The sequence below is a fragment of the Lampris incognitus genome, chromosome 14 (genome assembly GCF_029633865.1).
Source record: "Lampris incognitus isolate fLamInc1 chromosome 14, fLamInc1.hap2, whole genome shotgun sequence".
Lineage (NCBI taxonomy): Eukaryota > Metazoa > Chordata > Actinopteri > Lampriformes > Lampridae > Lampris > Lampris incognitus.
In genome coordinates, this window is record NC_079224.1 from 1,367,804 (window position 1) to 1,389,026 (window position 21,223).

The 21,223-nt window shown below is 43.6% G+C and overlaps 2 protein-coding genes and 1 long non-coding RNA gene across 3 annotated transcripts in view; all 3 read left to right on the forward strand.

Moving 5' to 3' along the window:
• Positions 1–16,914, forward strand: part of LOC130123852 (trimethylguanosine synthase-like) — a 37,474-nt gene extending 20,560 nt beyond the window's left edge. Inside the window, exons 5-7 of the mRNA XM_056293159.1 lie at positions 1,462–1,554; positions 16,668–16,753; positions 16,882–16,914. Of these exons, the coding sequence (XP_056149134.1) occupies positions 1,462–1,554; positions 16,668–16,753; positions 16,882–16,914 (212 nt within the window). The remainder of the gene's footprint in view (positions 1–1,461; positions 1,555–16,667; positions 16,754–16,881) is intronic.
• LOC130124209 (uncharacterized) lies at positions 2,810–3,885 on the forward strand. Its single transcript, XR_008811361.1, has 3 exons — positions 2,810–2,959; positions 3,129–3,256; positions 3,618–3,885. It is a non-coding gene; the product is annotated as an uncharacterized LOC130124209 (long non-coding RNA).
• LOC130123681 (trimethylguanosine synthase-like) overlaps positions 16,851–21,223 on the forward strand; it is a 66,638-nt gene continuing 62,265 nt past the window's right edge. Inside the window, exon 1 of the mRNA XM_056292928.1 lies at positions 16,851–17,264. Coding sequence (XP_056148903.1) covers positions 16,922–17,264 — 343 coding nt within the window. The 5' untranslated portion in view covers positions 16,851–16,921. The remainder of the gene's footprint in view (positions 17,265–21,223) is intronic.

The following is a 21,223-nucleotide window of genomic DNA, read 5'->3' on the forward strand; positions in this document are numbered from 1 at the left end:
TGTACTTTTGTTATTGTGCTTCAAAGTACAGCACACCGTGTCGATATGTGGGTCGGCCAGGGTACAGGTGTTGTGCAGTACAACATAAAGCAGGACACCTGCTCACTGCTTCTAGCGTCACACAAAAGAACAACAAATGCTGGCAGTCGTTTTGCCTCTGCCCTTACTTCCTGAATTACTTTGTCTTGTAAATTACCTTGTAAATGCATAGTCACCAAAACTAAGCAGTGAACTGAGTTATCATTTAGTCTGTTTCACTGTTGGTTCATTTGCAAAAAAGACGATGTGACCCCTAAGCACACAGAATGCATAAGTCAACATGGTACCTTTTTCACTATTTGGTGTGGACCAACGAACCACACGACAGGTGTGAATACACCAGTAGTGTGTTGTTTGCAACGTCTGTTCCTTCTGTGATTCAGTGTCTCATGAAAGTGTGAAGGACCAGAACCTCACATGCTTTTAAAAGCTTGGATGATTAAATGGACAGACATGTTATATGGACAGACAGTTAGGTTCTCTCGCTCATGCATATGCTGGCCCTTGAGTCTTCTTTTTTTAAAGCTAGGGTGACCAGATGCAAACAGTCCAAATGCAGGACAAACAGGAAAATCTTGTGAGACAGTGGGAATATTATGTATAATGTTCACTCTTTAATAATAATAGTAATAACAATAACTGTATTTATACAGCACTTTTCTAACACAATGTTACAAAGTGCTTTACAAAGAAATAAAACCAGACAAGGCAAAAATAATAGTAAGACCAAATAAGTAAGAGTAAAAATAAAAACAATATAAATAATAAAAACATATCAAACATTTGTAAAAGCTTTCATAAAAAGAAAAATGTTAAGATGAGATTTAAAAGAAGCTAGAGACTTGGTTAGTCTTAGTTCAATAGAAGAGGCAAGATGAAGATGGTGTGGACGTGTGGAGGAGACATGCTGGGTATACTGGGACATGTGTGGAGGAGGGATGCTGGGTATACTGGGACATATGTGGAGAAGGGATGCTGGGTATACTGGGACGTGTGGGGGAGAGATGCTGGGTATACTCGGACATGGATGCTGAACATGGAGCACCAGGGAAGAGGAGAAGAGGAAGGCCAAAGAGGAGGTTTATGGATGTGGTAATAATACAAGTGTGGTGTGGAACAGCTGCTCTGGGTAGCTTGATCGGGTCAGGGCAGATAAAAAGGATTTACACCACAAACACAGGCACATTCATTTTTGATAACCTACAAAGTCAGTGCTTTGTTGATTTTGCTGTGTGCTTTTGGTCCTTGTCCTGTTATGTCAAACATTGATCTCTTCCTGCCTTTCCTTAATGATTTGCCTGTATTTGGTGGGAGGTATATACTTCTGAAGCCACTTTATTTTTTCTGTTGCTATTTATTCATAATTCAGATGTCTTTAATGTTTTAATGCTGTTTGTCTGTGCCTTGTAATTGTCTGACTAGTTGAGAACCAGAAAGTTTCTGATCCTGTGGAAGAAAAAAATGGCGACAAAGAAGAGAAACAGAGCACCAAAGAGAGCTGGACTACCTATTGGGGTATGCTTGAGAAACAGAACGATGGAGACGGTTAGATAAAAAAATAGTGGTGGTCATAGTGATGGTAGTAAGCCCGACATGACCCTCCATAGTTCAAATCCTTTGAAACACTTGTTTGAATTGTTTCTCATATTCCCTTTTAACTTTCTGTCTATCAAGAAATTGCTTACAGCCTAGATGTATTATACATTTTGTATAATTGCAGCATCTTCAGAAAGTATTCAGACCCCTTCAGTTTTTGAACACTTTGTTGTAGATTTCATTTTAAATGAATGAAATTGCAATTTTTGAATCAGTGTACACTCAATAACCCATGATGACAGTGAAAACGGTTTTTAGAAATTTGTGCAAATTTAAATCAAGCTGAAATCTCTTTTATGCAAGTATTCAGACCCTTAATTCAGTACTTTGTAGAAGCCCCTTTGGCAGTAATTACAGCATCAAATCTTCTTGGGTAAGCCTACAAGCTTTGCACACCTGTATTTGGACAATTTATCCCATTCTTCCTGGCAGATGCTGTTGAGCTCTGCCAGATTAGATTGGAAGCGTCTGTGAACTGCCATTTTCAGGTCTCTCCACAGATGTTCTATGGGATGTAAATCTGGGCTTTGCAGGCATGAAAATCACTCACCTTTCGGCGAAATTCGCCGTTTTGAGTCCAAAATAGGTGACCTACGTGAATCGTGTAGATCCGATGAAAAAAAATGTTTTTGTGGGGGGGGGGGGTGTATGGACCGGACATGGAGTTATACACGAGAGCGCGGAGCCATGGTGAGCTGGCCTATCGAATTCGAATTCGCCTTTTTCATTGACCAAAATATTCCCCCTACGAGCGCGAGGGGCCTCGCGTCACCTGTCTTCTCTGGGAAGGTACCACTACCCGATTGATTCGGGAAGTGCTCGTGCAGTGAGTGCTTGTGCTGACAAAGTGATTGATGGAGAAGTGTGCGGGGCTGAGCATTCCATGGGGCTGAGGGGAGACGACTCCTTGGACTAACGTTAGCTGACTGATGCCTGCCTGACTGAATTTGGTGAGCGTTTCAATCATTTCAATGTTTTCTGATGTATAACGTTACTCAGGAGCTCTGTTGACATAGCCTAGTCCTACATGATTTCAGGTAGCTAATCTATCACTAGCTAGAGATTTAATAAAGAATCCACGTGTCATCGACGCATACGTTAGCTATATTCCACACAAACAGGTGGAGAGATTTGCATCTTGTGGAAAATTGTTAGCTAGCTGTAACGTTAGCTAACGTTAGCTTACGCAGCAGACTAGGTTGTATAGCTAACGTTATCCCACAAAAAGAAACACGATGAACGTTAACTGTTGGCTAATTCTCAAAATCTCTAAAACCCATTTCAGGACGTGTGGACTGAGGAACTGGTGCGGTGGGAGGCTGAGGTAATGTTAACGCTAGCTAGCTAATGTTAGCTAGCTAATGTTAGCTAACATTTTGTGTTCTAAGTTAGCTAACTCACATTGTAGAATCTGAGTCAAAAAATTAGCTAACGTTATGTTAGCGAACGTTAACAATATCATAATTTCACTGTCCTATGTGTATGTGTCACAGGACAGGCTTATATCAAAGAACTGGACTGTAACCGTCGATTTATGAGTGGCGCAAGCCTGGGGGCTCTCTAGTGCCTGGCTGTTCCAGGATCACGCTAAAGCGCAGGCGAGCATAGCGAAATACATCGTGTAAGTTTACATACACAGAATTATGTTGAGTAATGTTAGTCAGTGGAAGGGATGTAATGTTACTTATTAACCTACTATATTGTAACTGTAAATACCAGATACCTTTTAATCTGAAATCCAACTATGTATGTAGGCCTAACGTTGTGTGTAAAACAATTTTCAATTTTACTATGTGGGTTAGGGTAACGTTAGGCCTATAGTCTAAGTTACTTATCTGAACTTGTGAAACACTCGTTTACGCGTCTGATTTCAAGTGGACAGATATCTGTATAACATGTAACGTCAGATCCAAGTGTGAACAACCACCACTTATCAATTAAGCTAGAAGTTAACCCCACTAACGTTAACATTGTTTTTCCAGAATGAGTGTGTTAGGAGAGAAAGATGCTCTTCTTGTAAAACAAGTGGATGCAGGCATCAAATGCAACTGGAATTGGTCGTGGCTTAAACTAGAAGGGAAAATAAGAGTGAAAGAACAAGAGTTCTCATTCCATCTGTTAGATGTCTTCCGGAAGATCAATAAACAAGGACTCGCGCAGTGCATTCTCTGCCAAAAAGATATAAACTACACCCATACACATGTTGTTAGTATTCCTATCTTGTTTTGCCACTATTACCCTATATTAAAGCTGCGCTCTTGTGCATTTCATGAGAGAAGTTGTCAGTCTCGTTTCTTATATAGCATAATGTGAACATATACATACTGTCTTGTAATTATGCTTGATTTTTCTCTCAAAGTACACCAGATTGATGCATTTAAATATAAAATGTTCAAAATTTTCTTCCGGGGGAGCATGCCTCCAGACCCCCCTAGAGGGTCGTATCCTTCTCACCTTTTTCACCCCTGACCCGTTTTCATGCCTGGCTTTGGCTGGGCCACTTAAGGACAGTCACAAGCAGTCCCAAAGCCACTCTAGCATTGTCTTGGCTGTATGCTTCGGGTCATTGGTGTGCTGAAAGGTGAACCAGCACCCATCATCAATTACTTCTCTATTAAGCTGCATTTATCCTTCCCTATATTCTGACCAGTTTTTCTGTCTCTAATAACGAGAAAGCACTCTCACCCTTCAGCACCATGCTTCAATGTAGGGATGGCATTAGCAAAGTGATGAGCAATGCCTGGTGTTTGCCAGACATAGTGCTTGGAGTTCTGCCCAAAGAGTTCAGTTTTTGTCTCATCAGACCAGATAATATTTTTCTTCATGCTTTGAGTCCTTTAAATGTTGTTTGGTAAACTCGTAGCAGGTTTTCGTATGCCTTTCACTCAAGCATGGCTTCCGTGTAGCCACTCTACCATGAACACCTTATTGATGGAGTGCTGCTGAGATGGTTGTCTTTTCGGCAGGTTCTCCCATCACTGTACAATACTCCTGAAGCTCTCTTTGAGTGACCATTGGGTTCTCGGTCACCTCCCTGCCTAAGGTTCTGCTCGCTCAGTTACTCAGTTTGACCAGATGGCAAACTCTAGGAAAAGTCCTGGTGGTTCCAAACTTCTTCCATTTCACAATTATTGAAGGAACTGTGCTGCTGAGAACATTTAAAGCATTAGAAATTGTTTTACACCCTTGCCCTGAAATATATATATATACACTCACTGGCCACTTTATTAGGTACACCTTGCTAGTACCGGGTTGGACCCCCTTTTGCCTTCAGAACTGCCTTAATCCTTCGTGGCATAGATTCAACAAGGTACTGGAAACATTCCTCAGAGAGTTTGGTCCATATTGACATGATAGCATCACGCAGTTGCTGCAGATTTGTCGGCTGCACATCCATGATGCGAATCTCCCGGTCCACCACATCCCAAAGGTGCTCTATTGGATTGAGATCTGGTGACTGTGGAGGCCATTTGAGTACAGTGAACTCATTGTCATGTTCAAGAAACCAGTCTGAGATGATTCGAGCTTTATGACATGGCGCGTTATCCTGCTGGAAGTAGCCATCAGAAGATGGGAACACTGTGGTCATAAAGGGATGGACATGGTCAGCAACAATACTCAGGTAGGCTGTGGCGTTGACACGATGCTCAATTGGTACTAAGGGGCCCAAAGTGTGCCAAGAAAATATTCCCCACACCATTACACCACCACCAGCAGCCTGAACCGTTAATACAACGCAGGATGGATCCATGCTTTCATGTTGTTGACGCCAAATTCTGACCCTACCATCTGAATGTCGCAGCAGAAATCGAGACTCATCAGACCAGGCAACGTTTTTCCAATCTTCTATTGTCCAATTTTGGTGAGCCTGTTCTTAGCTGACAGGAGTGGCACCCGGTGTGGTCTTCTGCTGCTGTAGCCCATCTGCCTCAAGGTTCGACGTGTTGTGCGTTCAGAGATGCTCTTCTGCAAAACTCGGTTGTAATGAGTGGTTATTTGAGTTAATGTTGCCTTTCTATCAGCTCGAACCAGTCTGGCCATTCTCCTCTAACCTCTGGCATCAACAAGGCATTTTCGCCCACAGAACTGCCGCTCACTGGGTATTTTCTCTTTTTTGGACCATTCTCTGTAAACCCTAGAGATGCCAGTAGATCAGCAGTTTCTGAAATACTCAGACCAGCCTGTCTGGCACCAACAACCATGCCACGTTCAAAGTCACTTAAATCACCTTTCTTCCCCATTCTGATGCTCGGTTTGAACTGCAGCAGATCGTCTTGACCATGTCTACATGCCTAAATGCATTGAGTTGCTGCCATGTGATTGGCTGATTAGAAATTTGCGTTAACGAGCAGTTGGACAGGTGTGCCTAATAAAGTGGCCGGTGAGTGTATATCCACAATTTTATTGTAGAAGTCTACTTTACATTTCATTTATTTCATTCATTTGCCTTTATTTAACCAGGTTAGTCCCATTGAGGTTAAAATCTCTTTTACAAGAGAGACCTAGCCAAGAATGGCAGCAGTACATCAGTTTCAGCACACACTCACATGAAGACAACAGAATAGCTCAAAGTGCAAAATAGCATAAAAATGAAGGGAAACCTGTTAACAATTAAACATTTACAATTTCCAATAGACTCAGATTTCATAGACTTAACTATACCTTGAAATTCGGATAGAGTAACAAAGTTCTGGAGTTTAAGTCTATTCTGCAGGCTATTCCAGGCAGATGGTGCAGAAAACATAAAGGCCTTCTTGCCCAGCTCAGTCTGAACTTTAAGAACAGTCATTTGCAAGGTGTCCTGTGACCGTAACCAATAAGTGCCATGTTTTATGGACAGAAATATAGATAAATAACAGGGGAGGGTACCCAGAATGGACTTATAGATAAAAACATACCAGTGACTTAAGTCGTCATGTTGATAAGGCAGGCCAGTTGACTTTGGAGTAAAGGACACAGTGATGAGTGAGGGCTCTACAGTTTGTAACAAACTGTAATGCTCCATGATACACAGTGTCTAACATATGGAGACAACGGGCTGATGCGTTCATGTACAGTAAGTCACCATAGTCAAGAACAGGCAAGAATGTTGCTTCAACTAGTCCTCGCCTGACATCGAGAAAAAAACAAGACTTGTTCCTAGAATAACAACCTAACTTCAATTTCAACTTTTTCATCAGATTCTGGGCTTAAAAGAGAGGTGATCATCAGTTAAAAATCCCAAGTAGTTGTAGGTGGAGACTGCCTCAATTTGTTTACCTTGAGTAGTAACAATGCTCTGATTTAACTCCAACTTCATAGTGTTTGAAAACACCATAAGTTTGTTTTTTTCAACATTCAAGACAAGCTTCAGTTGATAAAGCTGAGCTTGCACTCTGTTAAAAGCGTTCTGCAGATACTCAAAAGCTTTGTTGAGAGTAGCTGCAAAACAATAAATAACCGTATCAACTGCATAAAAATGGAAAGATGTGTCTTGAACATTTTCTCTCAAGCAATGTATGTACACAGTACATAAAAGGGGACCCAGGACAGAACCCTGAGGGACCCCCTTACAGACTGTTTGGACTTCAGAAGTAAGCCCCTCAAACTGGGTAGCCTGGGTCCTAGCTGTAAGGTAACAGGAACCAACCTACAGCCTGTAGAGAGAAGCCAGTATTAACAAGTCGCTGTATCAGAATATCGTGATCCACGGTATCAAAGGCTTTGGACAAGTCAATAAAAAGAGACTCACAGTGTTGCTTTTTATCCAATATGCTGCTGATGTAATTTACAACTTCCATGGCAGCGGGAACAGTGCTGTGCTTCTTCCTGAACCCTGACTGATGATTGGATAGTATTGATTGAGTGTATAAATACTCTTTCACGTGTTCACCAACTAGGGATTCCAATACTTGTTTACTATAGAAAGTTTTTAAATTGGTCTGTAATTATTTAGCATGGTTGGATCCCCTCCTTTTAAAAGTGGTAAAACATAGGCAGCCTTCCAAACCTTAGGGATTACATTTGTAACCAAGGTGAGATTAAAAAGATGGGTCAAAGGTTCCGCGATAATATCTGCTGCTAATTTTAAAAAAACAGATCCAAATGATCCGGACCAGCCGGTTTTCTAAGGTTCAGTTGTTTTAAGGCTTTTTGGACCTCAGCCACAGTAAAAGGAGCAAAACTAAAAGTGTGGTCAACAACCACAGTATTGTCATCAATGACAGATTCCTTAGTAAAAGGGGTGTCAAGATTAAACAAGAAACCCAATGAAATAAAATGTTCATTAAAACAATTCAACATTTCAAATTTATCAGAGACGGCCACATCTTTTTTGATTATACATGAAGGAAGGTCAGTTGAATTATTACAAGCAGCAGATAAGGATTTAACAGCTTTCCAAAACTTCCTCGGATCATTCAAGTTTTCAGTCGTCACAGATAGATAAAAATCAGCTTTGGCTTTTCTAAAAACAGAAGTAAATTTGTTTCCCAGCTGTCTAAAAAGAAGCCAGTCAGCCTCTGTACCTGACTTTCTTGCTTTTGCCCAGGCCACATTTCGTTCATGAAGAAGGCTTGAGAGCTCAGTGGTGAACCAGGGATTATCCCGCCCCTTTATTCTAAATTTACGAATAAGGGCATGTTTGTTTAAAATATCCAGAAAACTATTATGGAAAAATGTCAAGGCCATTTCAACATCATCAATAAGGGCAATTCTATTCCAGTCAACATGAGATAAATCATGTAGAAAACCCTGCTCAACAAACATTTGGACAAAACGAGTTTTATACTTAGGGACCTTAGTATCTCTGATAGCAGCTATCACACAGTAATCACTCACAGAGAGTTCCTTGAGCTTCATGGCTTGGTTTGTGGCCTGACATTCATTCATTCATCATCAGCCGCTTTTTCGGGGTCAGTTCGCGGTGGCAGCAATCTAAGTAGGGCACTCCAGACGTCCCTCTCCCCAGCAACACCCTCCAGCTCCTCCTTGGGGATCCCAAGGCGTTCTCAGGCCAGATTGGACATGTAGTCCCTCCAGCGAGTTCTGAGTCTACCCTGGTGTCTCTTCCCAGCTGGCCGTGCCCGGTAAACCTGCAAAGGAAGGCGCCCAGGAGGCATCCTAATCAAATGCCCGAACCACCTCAATTGGCTCCTTTCGACACGAAGGAGCAGCAGCTCTACTCCAACCTCCCTCCGGATGTCACTGAATGGGTTTTGGCCTGACATGCAGCGTGAATTGTGGGATTTTATAAACACAGGTGTCTGCCCTTCTAAAGTATGTCCAATCAATTCAATTTGCCACAGGTGGACTCCAGTAAAGTCTTAGAAAAAACTCAAGGATAATTAAAGCAAACAGGATGCACCTGACCACACTTTGAAGTACCATAGTAGTGTCTGAATACTTACATAAATGAGAGAGTTCAGTTTTGGATTTTTAATAACTACTACTAATTTCAGCTGCTCTCGTGAGAGGTCGTCAAAGCGGATCATCCGTTTCCATCTCTTCCTGTGCTCTGCATCTTCCTCTGTCACACTAGCCACTTGCATGTCCTCTTTCAACACATCCATAAACCTTCTCTTTGGCCTTCCTCTTTTCCTCTTCCCTGGCAGCTCCATATTCAGCATCCTTCTCCCAATATACCCAGCATCTCTCCTCCACACATGTCCAAACCATCTCAATCTTGCCTCTCTTGCTTTGTCTCCAAACCGTCCAACCTGAGCTGTCCGTCTAATATACTCGTTCCTTATCCTGTCCTTTGTCACTCCCAATGAAAATCTTAGCATCTTCATCTCTGCCCCCTCCAGCTCCACCTCTTGTGTTTTGTCAGTGTCACGGTCTCCAAACCATATAACATAGTTGGTCTCAATACCGTCTTGTAAACCTTCCCTTTAACTCTTGCCGGTACCCTTCTGTCGCAACTCACTCCTGACACTCTTCTCCACCCACTCCCCCCTGCCTGTACTCTCTTATTCACCTCTCTGCTGCACTCCCCGTTATTTTGGACAGTTGACCCCAAGTATTTAAACTCATATGCCTTCATCACCTCTACTCCTTGCATCCTCACCATTACACTGTCCTCTCATTCACACATATGTATTCTGTCTTCCTCCTACGACTTTCATTCCTCTTCTCTCCAGTGCATGCCTCCACCTGTCCAGGCTCTCCTCAGCCTGCACCCTACTCTCGCTACAGATCACAATGTCATCCGCAAACATCATAGTCCACAGAGACTCCTACCTGATCTCGTCCGTCAACCTGTCCATCACCATTGCAAACAAGAAAGGGCTCAGAGCCAATCCTTGATGTAATCCCACCTCCACCTTGAACCCATCTGTCATTCCAACCACACACCTCACCACTGTCACACTTCCCTCATACATATTCTGCACCACTCCTTCATACTTCTCTGCCACTTCCGACTTCCTCATACAATACCACACCTCTCTCGGCACCCAGTCATATTCTTTTTCTAATTACACAAAGACACAATGTAACTCCTTCTGGCCTTCTCTATACTTCTTCATCAATATTCTCAAAGCAAACATAACATCTGTAGTGCTCTTTTGTGGCATGAAACCATACTGCTGCTCGCTAATCATCAACTCTTGTCTTTACCTAGCTTTTATTACTCTTTCCCATATCCTCATGCTGTGGCTGATCAACTTTATACCTCTGTAGTTACTACAGTTCTGCACATCGCCCTTGTTCTTGAAAATCGGTACCAGTATGCTTCTTCTCCACTCCTCAGACATCCTCTCTCTTTCCAAGATTGTGTTAAACAATCTAGTTAAAAACTCAACTGCCATCTCTCCTAAACATATCCATGCCTCCACAGGTATGTCTTCATCCTCTTCATAGCTGCCCCCACTTCCTCCTTGCTAATCCTCCACACTTCCTGATTCACTATCCCCACATCATCCAACCTTCTCTCTCTCGCTCTCATTTTCTTCATTCATTTCAAATACTCTTTCCACCTTCTCAACACATTGTCCTCCATTGTCAACACATTTCCATCTCTATCCTTGATCGCCCTAACTTGCTGCACATCCTTCCCAGCTTGGTCCCTCTGTCTAGCCAATCGGTACAAGTCCTTTTCTCCTTTCTTAGTGGCTAACCTCTCATACAACTCACCATACACCTTTTCTTTTGCCTTTGCCACCTCTCTCTTTGCTTTATGCTGCATCTCCTTGTACTCCTGTCTACTTTCTTCATCTCTCTGACTAGCCCACCCACTTCTACCTTGCCAAACTCTTCCTCTATTTACTTTGCTGTTCTTCCTCATTCCACTACCAAGTCGCCTTGTCTTCCTTCCTCTTTCCTGATGACACACCAAGTATATTCCTAGCTGTACCCTCACTATTTCTGCAGTGGTTGCCCAGCCATCTAGCAACTCTTCACAACCACCCAGTGCCTGTTTTAACTGCTCCCTGAACTCCACACAACACTCTTCCTTCTTCAACTTCCAACATTTGATCCTTGGCTCTGCCTTCACTCTCTTCCTCTTCTTGGTCTTCAAAGTCATCTTCCATACCACCATCAGATGCTGCTTGTCTACCTTCTCCCCTGTCACCACCTTGCAGTCTCAAACCCTTTCACATCGTGCCTTCTACATAAGATATAGTCCACCTGTGTAACTTTGCTCCATTCTTATACGTCGCCTTGTGTTCCTCCATCTTTAGATATATATTCACCACAGCCATTTCCATCCTTTTCGCAAAATCCACTACCATCTGTCCTTCCACATTTCTCTCCTGGGCACCATACTTTACATTACATTACAGTCATTTAGCCGACGCTTTTATCCAAAGCGACTTAAAATAAGTGCATTTAACATAGGAAATCAGGAGAACTACTCGTTATCAGAGGTCATAAGTGCATCTTCTCTCTAAACAAATATCTAAGAGCAAAACCAGTGCTAAAGTAAAAGCGCGAGAAATAGATTTTTTTTTTACTGAGTGAATACATTAAGTGCTACGAGCAAGTAACAGGGCAGTAGTTCTTGAAGAGGTGGGTTTTCAACCTTCACTGAAAGATGGGCAGCGACTCCGCTGTCCTGACATCAGTGAGGAGTTCATTCCAACACTGTGGGGCCAGGACAGAAAAGAGCCGTGACCGGTTCAATCGGCAGCAGGGGCCTCTGAGCGACGGGGCAACCAGGCATCCTGAGGCAGCAGAGTGAAGTGGTCGGGCAGGGGTGTAGGGCTTGACCATGGCCTGGAGATAGGAAGGAGCTGTTCCTTTCACTGCCTTGTAAGCTTGCACCAGAGTCTTAAACTGGATGCGAACAGCTACTGGGAGCCAGTGTAGGCACATGAAAAGGGGAGTTGTGTGGGAGAACTTAGGGCGGTTGAACACCAGACGAGCTGCAGCTTTCTGAACAAGCTCCAGAGATCTGATGGCCGACGCCGGGCTGCCAGCAAGGATGGCGTTGCCGTAGTCCACCCGGGAGATGACCAGAGCCAGGATGAGCACCTGTGCTGTCTCGCCGGTGAGGAATGGGTGAATTCTCCTGATGTTATAAAGGAGAAATCTGCAGGAGCGAGCAACCGATGCAACGTTTGCAGCAAACGACAGTTGGTCGTACAAAATCACACCCAGATTCCTCGCAGTCCGAGTTGGCATCACCACAGTGTTGTCAATGGTGATGGCCAGGTCTCGGTGTGGACAACCTTTCCCTTGGAGGAATATCAGCTCTGTCTTGTCCAAATTGAGCTTCAGGTGGTGTGTCGCCATCCACTCCGAGATGTCAGTAAAGCACGTAGCAATGTGTGTCTCTGCTTGTGCATCAGAGGGAGGAAAGGACAAGATCAGCTGGGTGTCATCGGCATAACAGTCATGTGAGCGAATAACAGAACCCAGGGATGTCGTATACAGAGAGAACATGAGAGGACCCAGAACCGAACCTTGTGGAACGCCTGTAGTCAGTGTGCGAGGCTCCGACACAGATCCCCTCCATGTCACCTGGTAGGAGCAAGCCGTCAGGTAGGTTGCAAACATTGAGAGTGCAAAGCCTGTGACATCCAGCCCCTCGAGGATAGAGATGAGGATCTGGTGGTTCACTGTGTCGAACGCAGCTGACAGGTCCAGGAGTATCAGGACAGAGGAGAGAGAGTTTGCTCTCGCAGAGTGCAGCGATTCTGTCCCTGCAAGGAGGGCCGTCTCTGTCGAGTGACCCACCTTGAACCCAGACTGGTTGGTGTCCAGGAGGTTGTTCTGGTGGAGGTACAAATACAGTTGGTTAAAGACAACATGTTCTAGAGTTTTGAATAGAAAGGGTAGAAGGGAAACCGGTCTGTAGTGTTTGACGTCAGAGGGGTTAAGTGATGGTTTCTTGAGAAGGGGGGTGACTCTAGCAGTCTTGAAGGCAGATGGAAATCATTCTGCCTGGATGGAGGTGTTGATGAGTTGGGTTAGAAAGGGAAGGAGTTCAGGTGCTATAGACTGAAGAAGAGGGGAGGGGACCGGATCAAGGGAGCATGTGGTGGGGCGACTGGATGTGATGAGGTTGAAGACCTTGTCGGGGGAGAGGGGAGCGAGGTGGGATAGGGTGGGATGTGGAGAGGTGAGGGAGGGTGCAGAGGGTGGGATAGTGCAAGGAGTGCTAACGGGTGGTAAGAAAAGTAGGATCTGATGTTGTTTACCTTCTTGTCAAAGAAGTTAGTGAAGTCATCAGGGAGGAGGGAGGAAGTAGGAGGAGGTAGGGGTTGAAGAAGTGTAGAGAAGGTTTCAAAGATTTCCTTAGGATTAGAGGCAGAGGATTGGATTTTAGAGCAATAGAAGGCAGCTTTACCAGCAGAAAGGGAGGAGGAGAAAGTGGGAAGAAGGGATTGGAAGTTGAAACGGTCCTCTGGGAGTTTGCCTTTTCTCCACTTGCGCTCTGCCACTCTTAGGCTCCGTCTGTCAGTACGTACTGAGTCTGTGGAGTTGGGCGTGCAGGCCTTGAGGTGAGGGGACAAGAGGTTGTCCAGAGAAGAGGAGAGGGTAGAGAGAATAAGATCAGTAGCAGTGTCAGGGGGTAGGAGAGAGAAAGATTCAGGTGTAGGAATGATAGATGTAACAGAGGAAGAAAGATCAGTGGCAGAGAGATAGTGGAGGTGTCTACGGGTGGAAACCATGTGGGTAGGGGGAGGGGCTGAGGGGGGAGAAGAGAGGGAGAGAGGGTAGGACATGAAAAAGTGGTCAGAGAGCTGGAGGCGAGTAACAGAGAGATTCGAAATAGGACAGTGTCTAGTAAAGATAAGGTCCAGCTGGTTGCCGGCCTTGTGGGTAGTAGGAGAGGGTGAGAGGTGAAGGTCAAAGGAGGAGAGGAAAGAGAGAAGAGGATCTAGCTTGTCAGTGTGGATGTTGAAATTACCGAGAGGGATAAGTGCAGAGTGATAATCAGGGATGTGTGAGACAAGTGTGTCAAGTTCCTCCAGAAACTCACCAAGAGGGCCTTGTGGGCGGTACACAACCACAATGGTGAGTTTGACTGTATAAGAGACAGTAACAGCGTGAAACTTAAAAGAGGGTGGAGAAAATTGTGGTATGGAAACAAGAGATTATGTCCATTTCAGAAAGATGAGCAGGCCAGTACCACCATCTTGCCTCCCAGCTCTGGGAGTTTGAGAAAAAGAGTACACATCTGACAGAGCTGTGGGCGCGGTAGTGTTTTCTGACGTGATCGAGGTCTCAGTTAGAGCAGGAAGTTGAGAGAGAGCAAGGATGCGTAGCCTGAGATAAACTCAGCTTTCGGCACCACGGACTGGCAATTCCAGAGCCCTCCCATCACCACTTGCTCAATGTGAATAGAGAGAGGGGGATAGATGAGATTGGTAGGGTCGCAGCGCCGAGGAGTGACCCATCATCTATGCCAGCCCCGGGAATGTGAAGGAAACACATAGTCTCTACTAGGTACACAAGATACAGATGACTGATTGGATCTAAAAAGAGCAGTCCATGCTTGACAAAGTCTTTGCTAGAAAAAGTTGTGCTTGCCTTTGTTCAGCCTAAACCTGCTTGTTTGCCTGACGCTTGGAAGCTGATGCTTCCAAGTAGCAGCAGTGATGTAAAGAACACTGATTGCTAATTGTCTGCCAGGAGTGCAGGTCCAACGCTGGCCACTTAACACCCAATTGGCCAAAGAGCTAAAATGAAAGTAGGCCTATTGCCCAGAGAATGGTCACTTATGTAAAACTCTATCAAACCTCACACAAAACTATTTAAAGATTCAAGCAGCAAGTTACCAAGGAATATATTTATAAGCTAAAAGGATAACTAAGTCGAAACATCTAGGCGACAAGAAATATTTAAGGACACACTAGGTGAAAAACAGCTACAGCTAAAGTAAGACAGCTACAGCTAGAATAAGATCCCACTAGTTCCCACTAGGAACCAGCAGCAGATCTATAGAGAAAAGGACTAATACTCAAGCAGCTGGAATAAGATTAAAAGCAACTTGTTAAGCAAGAAAGATTATACTTACTCTATTCTAGATGAGCCAGCAATTCAGAATCACTCCAGAATTTAAAATGCACACTCACCATCAGATGCTGCTTAGCTACCTTCTCCTCTGTCAACACCTTGCAGTCTCAAATCCCTTTCAAATTGTGCCTTCTACATAAGATATAGTCCACCTGTGTGCACTTTCCTCCACTCTTATACGTCACCTCGTGTTCCTCCCTCTTTAAATATATATTCACAACAGCCATTTCCATCCTTTTCACAAAATCCGACACCATCTGTCCTTCCACATTTATCTCCTTGACACCATACTTACCCATCACCTCCTCATCACCTCTGTTCCCTTCACCAACATGTCCATTGAAGTCCACTCCAATCACCACTCTCTCCTTCTTGGGTACACTCTCCACCACTTCTTCCAACTCACTCCAGAATTCTTCTTTCTCTTCCATGTCACACCCAACTTGCGGGGTATATGCGCTAATAACATTCATCAATACACCTTCAATTTCCAGCTTCATACTCATCACTCTGTCTGACACTCTTCACCTTCAGCACACTCTTGACATACTCTTCCTTCAGAATTACCCCTACCCCATTTCTTCCCCCATTCTCACCATGGTAGAAGAGTTTGAACCCACCTCCGATTCCCCTGGCCTCACTCCCCTTCCACCTGGTCTCTTGCACACACAGTATACCTACCTTTCTTCTTTCCATCATATCAGAGCCAGCTCTCTCCCTTTACCAGTCATAGTGCCAACATTCAAAGTTCTGACTCTCACCTCCACACTCCTACCCTTCCTCCTCTCCCGCTGCCTCTGGACATGCCTTCCACCTCCTCCTTTGCCCAACATTAGCATATTTTCCACCGGCACCCTGCTGGCCAACAGTACCGATGGCAGTCGATGGTAACTCGGGCCTCGACTGATCCAGTATGGAAATCTGAATGACTGCTGGGACAGGCTCCAGCATCCCCGTGACCCAACTTCGGATAAGTGGCTTTGATAATGGAATGGAATGGAATAATTGATTTGGCAAAGTTTTTATGCCGGATTTCCTTCCTGATGCAACCCACTCCCCATTTATCTGGTCTTGGGACCGGCACCAAGAATGCTCTGGGTTGTGAGTCCTCAGTGGCTGGGTTTAGTTTTTTTTAGTTTACTTTTGGATTTATAAGACATTTACTAACATGTGTAAAACATGTTTTCACCTTGTCATTATGGGCTATTGAGTGTGGCTCGTTTGGCGGAAATTGCAATTTTATCCATTTAAAATTCAATCTACAACACTGCAAAGAGTGAAGGGTTCTGAATATATATATATATATATATATATATATATATGTGTGTGTGTGTGTGTGTGTGTGTGTGTGTGTCCACTTGATGTTGCAATGACAACTTTGATGTAGAAAAAAAGAGCTCAACAACTCAGGAGCAGATATTTTTTTTTAAAGCGCTATTAAAAAAAGTATATATATATATATATATATATATATATATATATATATATATGTGTGTCTGTGTGTGTGTAGGCCACCAATGAAATACATATATGCAAATTCTGTTGTCTGACCTTTGTTTTGCTAACTTGTACTTCATTCCCTAAAGCTCAACAGGGCAAAAGTCTGCTATGGAGCAGCTGGCTGGAGAAATATCCAGAGTTTCAGTCATTATCCCCCAGCAACCCAGAAATGGTGACTCTTCCATGGGATAATCTTGAATTTTGTGCTTTATGGGAACAACATTCTCTGGAGACCTACTACTACTATTGGGAGCAGTTTGCATACTGGACAAGCCAGGGGTGGACAATTGACTACTCTAGCTGTATTGGAAGTGCGGAGGGAGAGGAAACTAGAGAAGGAATGGAGGGACTGATTGGTGTGAATCAAGAAGAATTAGGGGATGGAGATAATAAAGTTGAAAGCATTGAACAGAAGGAGATAGAAGGGCTTAAATCATCTCATTTCATTGGTGGTAGTACTGCTATTTTAACTGGACAGAACCACTTGTTAGAGGCAGATGCAAGCAATGTGGTTGATCTCATTGGTCAGATAAGCCTTCACATGGAGGAAGCAGGTCAACATTGTGTCATGAAGGAGCAAAAGGATGATGCCTTGGGGACTGACAATCCTGAACCTTGTGATGGTGGCAACGATCGGAAGAGAGCAGCTTCTTCCTCAAGAAGTGGCACCACAGAAAATAAAGGTAAGAACAGGGGCATTCAAGGGAAAATGGTGGGAGTGAGAAAATTTTGTCAACAGTGTTGTGTACGGAACATTTCAATAATGCTGAAGAGGAACAAAGATGCTTTTTTAGGTGACAAAATGACATATTGGAGGAAAGACTAAGCAGCACTCCAGCTCAAGCCCACGTATGGCATTTAAACAGAAATCCAGTCTCAGTTGAGTTATTACTGATTACCATGACCTAGGTAGTACTACTTTGATTGTTATTTTGGCCATTACCCTCAAGGAAACTTCTCTCTTGAATTTAAGTCGTCAATTTTATTTGCATAGCCCAATATCACAAATTACAAATTTGCCTCAGTGGCTTAACAGCAACATGACATGCTGTCATTACACCCTCTCATCGGATAAGGAACAACGCCCTAAAAAAAAACCTTTAACAGGGAGAAAAAATAGGAAGAAACCTCAGGGAGAGCAACAGAGGAGGAGCTCTCTCTCTCTCGCTCTCACTCTCGCTCTCTCTCATATCTATTGCACGGTGTCCGTCTTGGACAACATGCAATAGATGTTGTAATTTAGATTAGGATTAGACAAGAAAAGAATTCTAAGATAAGAAAAAGTAATCTCCTCTCAACTTGTCCTTTTAAAATGCAACCAAGAAAAAAGTAAACTATTTATTTCAAATGCTGTGAATCAATATTTAGATAACAGTAGCAACTAAGAAAATATGAGAAATTGTTGAATTTCCTGATTGATTGTGCTTGTGTGACGATGAGTGATGAGTTGTGATTTATGCTCTTTTTTTTTCAAATAATTCTAGTTAACTCTGTATTAATATATATTTTTAAACAGGTAACTGCAGCTGAATAGTACTCCATTTTAATTTGGTTTGACTTTCCCGACACTAAAATCAACCGGAAAAGAGGACACACCACTTCCAAGATAGAATAAACCCGGTGGCCCTTGTTTTAATTTGTTATTCAAAACACAATGTGCTATTGTTTTTCACAAAAATGTTTAATCATTTGTTCAGTTAATCCATTATTCCAAGTTTGAAAAACCTGTTCACATCAAAATGCACAGCATCGGTTAATTTATGTTGGACTTCCATTTTGCAACACTGATGTATATTTTGAAAATCCTGGGCACAGTTATGTTTACTACTGAAGGGAATTTTACTACTGAAGAGAAACATTTGCTTGTTTTTATTTTGTTTTTATCTGACAATCCTGTGTGTTTTGGGCTACCAATTGTTTTATACCTGGCTACTGGATTCCTCGCCTCCCCCAGCTGCTGTCGTTCTACTCCAGAGCCTACGTTCGGTACAACACCGGCAATAATGTGGCTCAATGAGCTGTTTGGATTATGTGCTCCTAGATTACCCTATCTTTGATACTCCATCCAGTAACACCGCTGCTTCAATACACGTCAGCGGAACTTTTTCGACTACGACCCCACCTCTCTGAGCCTCCACCAACCAGCATTGCAACTTCACAGAGATATGGTTCATCATTTTCGTCGGAAACACGTTCACCATGGATCCCGCCGGGGCTTCAACTTTGATGACGCAAAACCAGTACGTTCTTTCTGGTCTTCCTTTCCTCGTCCCTCAAGAAAATCCCGACGGACTGTTGACCACAGCGCACTAGCTAACCTAGCCAGGTCTGCTAGCATCAAAACCAAAAAAATAACCTCTCCATCGGGTTATTTAACATTCGCTCCCTAACCAACAAGGGACTCCTACTTCATGATCTACTGAATGATCATAAGTTTGATTTCCTATGCTTGACTGAGACATGACAACAACCCAATTACTTTTCACAATTTAATCAAACTTTTCCTTCTGGGATTGTGTACACCTGCAAATCCCGGATGCCAGCAGGGGAGGGGGGGGGGTGCCGTTGCGATACTTGACAGTGAAAAGTGGGAAGTGTCTTCCATAACTGCTGGTGCATGTTTCATTTGAGTCCATTGCCCTACAAATCAATGGGCAAAACCATTTATTTCTGATTTTCCCTTTTTTCTCCCAAGTTCCCTCATTTTCTCTCAATTTCCCTCTGATTTTTCCCTTTTTTCTCCCAATTTCCCTCATTTCATTTTTAACATGTGCCTGCACATTGTTTTTAATGACAATAAATTAAGTTGAATTGAATTTAGTGGCCAATCGATCGCTATTCTAGTTCAAACACCCACCCTCGTACTGCATGCGTTCGCCAACTGCATGTCTCCTGCCGGCAGTCTCGAAGGAGACGTCTCGCCACTTTCGTGACAAGGTGAATCCAGGCCGAACCACTGCTTTTACCCCCCACACACACAGAGGCATTCATATGACGAACACAAGCTGACTCCGCCCCCCTCCCGAAGACAGCGCTGCCAGTTATTGCTGCTTCATCCAGTCAGGCCATAGTCGGATCTGACGGGACCGGGGCGCGAACCCTGGTCCCCAGTGGGCAACTGCATTGACACAAAGCCGAGACCGCTACACCACCGCGGACCCGTAATGGGCCAAATCCTACTAAACTAGCCACTGTTTATCGACCACCGCAGCCCAACAACAATTTCTTAAACGAACTTTCTGTTTTTCTAACCTTCTTATTGTAGCGAATTCGGGGGGCAACCGCAGGAACTGCCGCGTCCGGGAAACGAACCCGTATCACCCGCACCGCGGGAGACGTCGCTGACCGACCGTTAGCCAACAGCCAACGTGTCTACTTATTCATGCACGTTACACTACCCCCCTCCTTCGGGAGAGCGCGTCTGCGCGTATCCCACTTCTGACACCAATGTAGCGAATTAGGGGGGCAGCCGCGGGGAACCGCCACAGCCGGGATGCGAACCCGTGTCTCCCACTCCGCAAGCGACAACGTTAACCAGTCGACTAAAGGGTCCGACCCATTAGTCAAGGACCAACGTGTCTACTTATCCATGCATGTTACACTATGTTTTTGTCCCCTGATGTAATATTGCTGGGTGATTTTAATATACACATGGACAATGTCCATAATACTCTCACAAGGGATTTTTACATTATGTCTGGACAGTTTTGGATTACAGCAATATGTTGATTTTCCTACGCACTCCAAAGGACACATACTTGATCTGATTTGCTGCTCTGGTGTAACTCCTCTTAACTGCAGTGCATCTGATTTGCCCATTTCCGACCACAAGTTAGTGTCTTGCAATCTTAACATTATCCAAAACACATTTGTTATGCTCCATCTCGTTCCGTAACATTAAGCATTTTGATTAATCTGCTCTTACTAGTGGAATTGAAACCTCCCCAGCAAAGACAATTTATCCACCCCAGGCGAACTGGTCTCTCATTACAAAGATGGCATTTATAGTCTTTTAAACGATCTTGCTCCTTTAAAAACCTGCTCTGTGTCCTTTACCCACTCTACCCCTTGGTTTACATCTGCACTACGCCAGCTTATAGCTAAAGGCCGTCGCCTGGAACGCCTTTACACGAAACGTGGCCTTGTTGTTCATAAAGACATGTACGTATAACGACCACATACTTCATTATAAAGAGTCTCTGTCCACATATTAATCGTCTTATTACACAAATTTAACTAGATCAGGTGAAGGGAACACTAGAGCCCTGTTTTGCATGGTAGACAATATTTTACGGCCGACGGATACTCTTGCACCTCATCTGTATTCAGTTGCTCAATGTAATGCGTTCATGACCTTTTTTAATGCCAAAATTGAAAATATTCATCAGCAATTGACCTCGTCGAACTATACTGCATACAGTTCATCTTATTCACCCTTCTACGTTCCCCTCTCTTCTTCACTGTCTAGTTTTAAACTCCCAACCGTTGATGAAATATCTGGTCTTACAGACCCCAATTCCAATGAAGTTGGGGCGTTGTGTAAAATGTAAATAAAAACAGAATACATGATTTGCAAATCCTTTTCGACCTATATTCAAATGAATACACTACAAAGACAAAATATTTAATGTTCAAACTGATA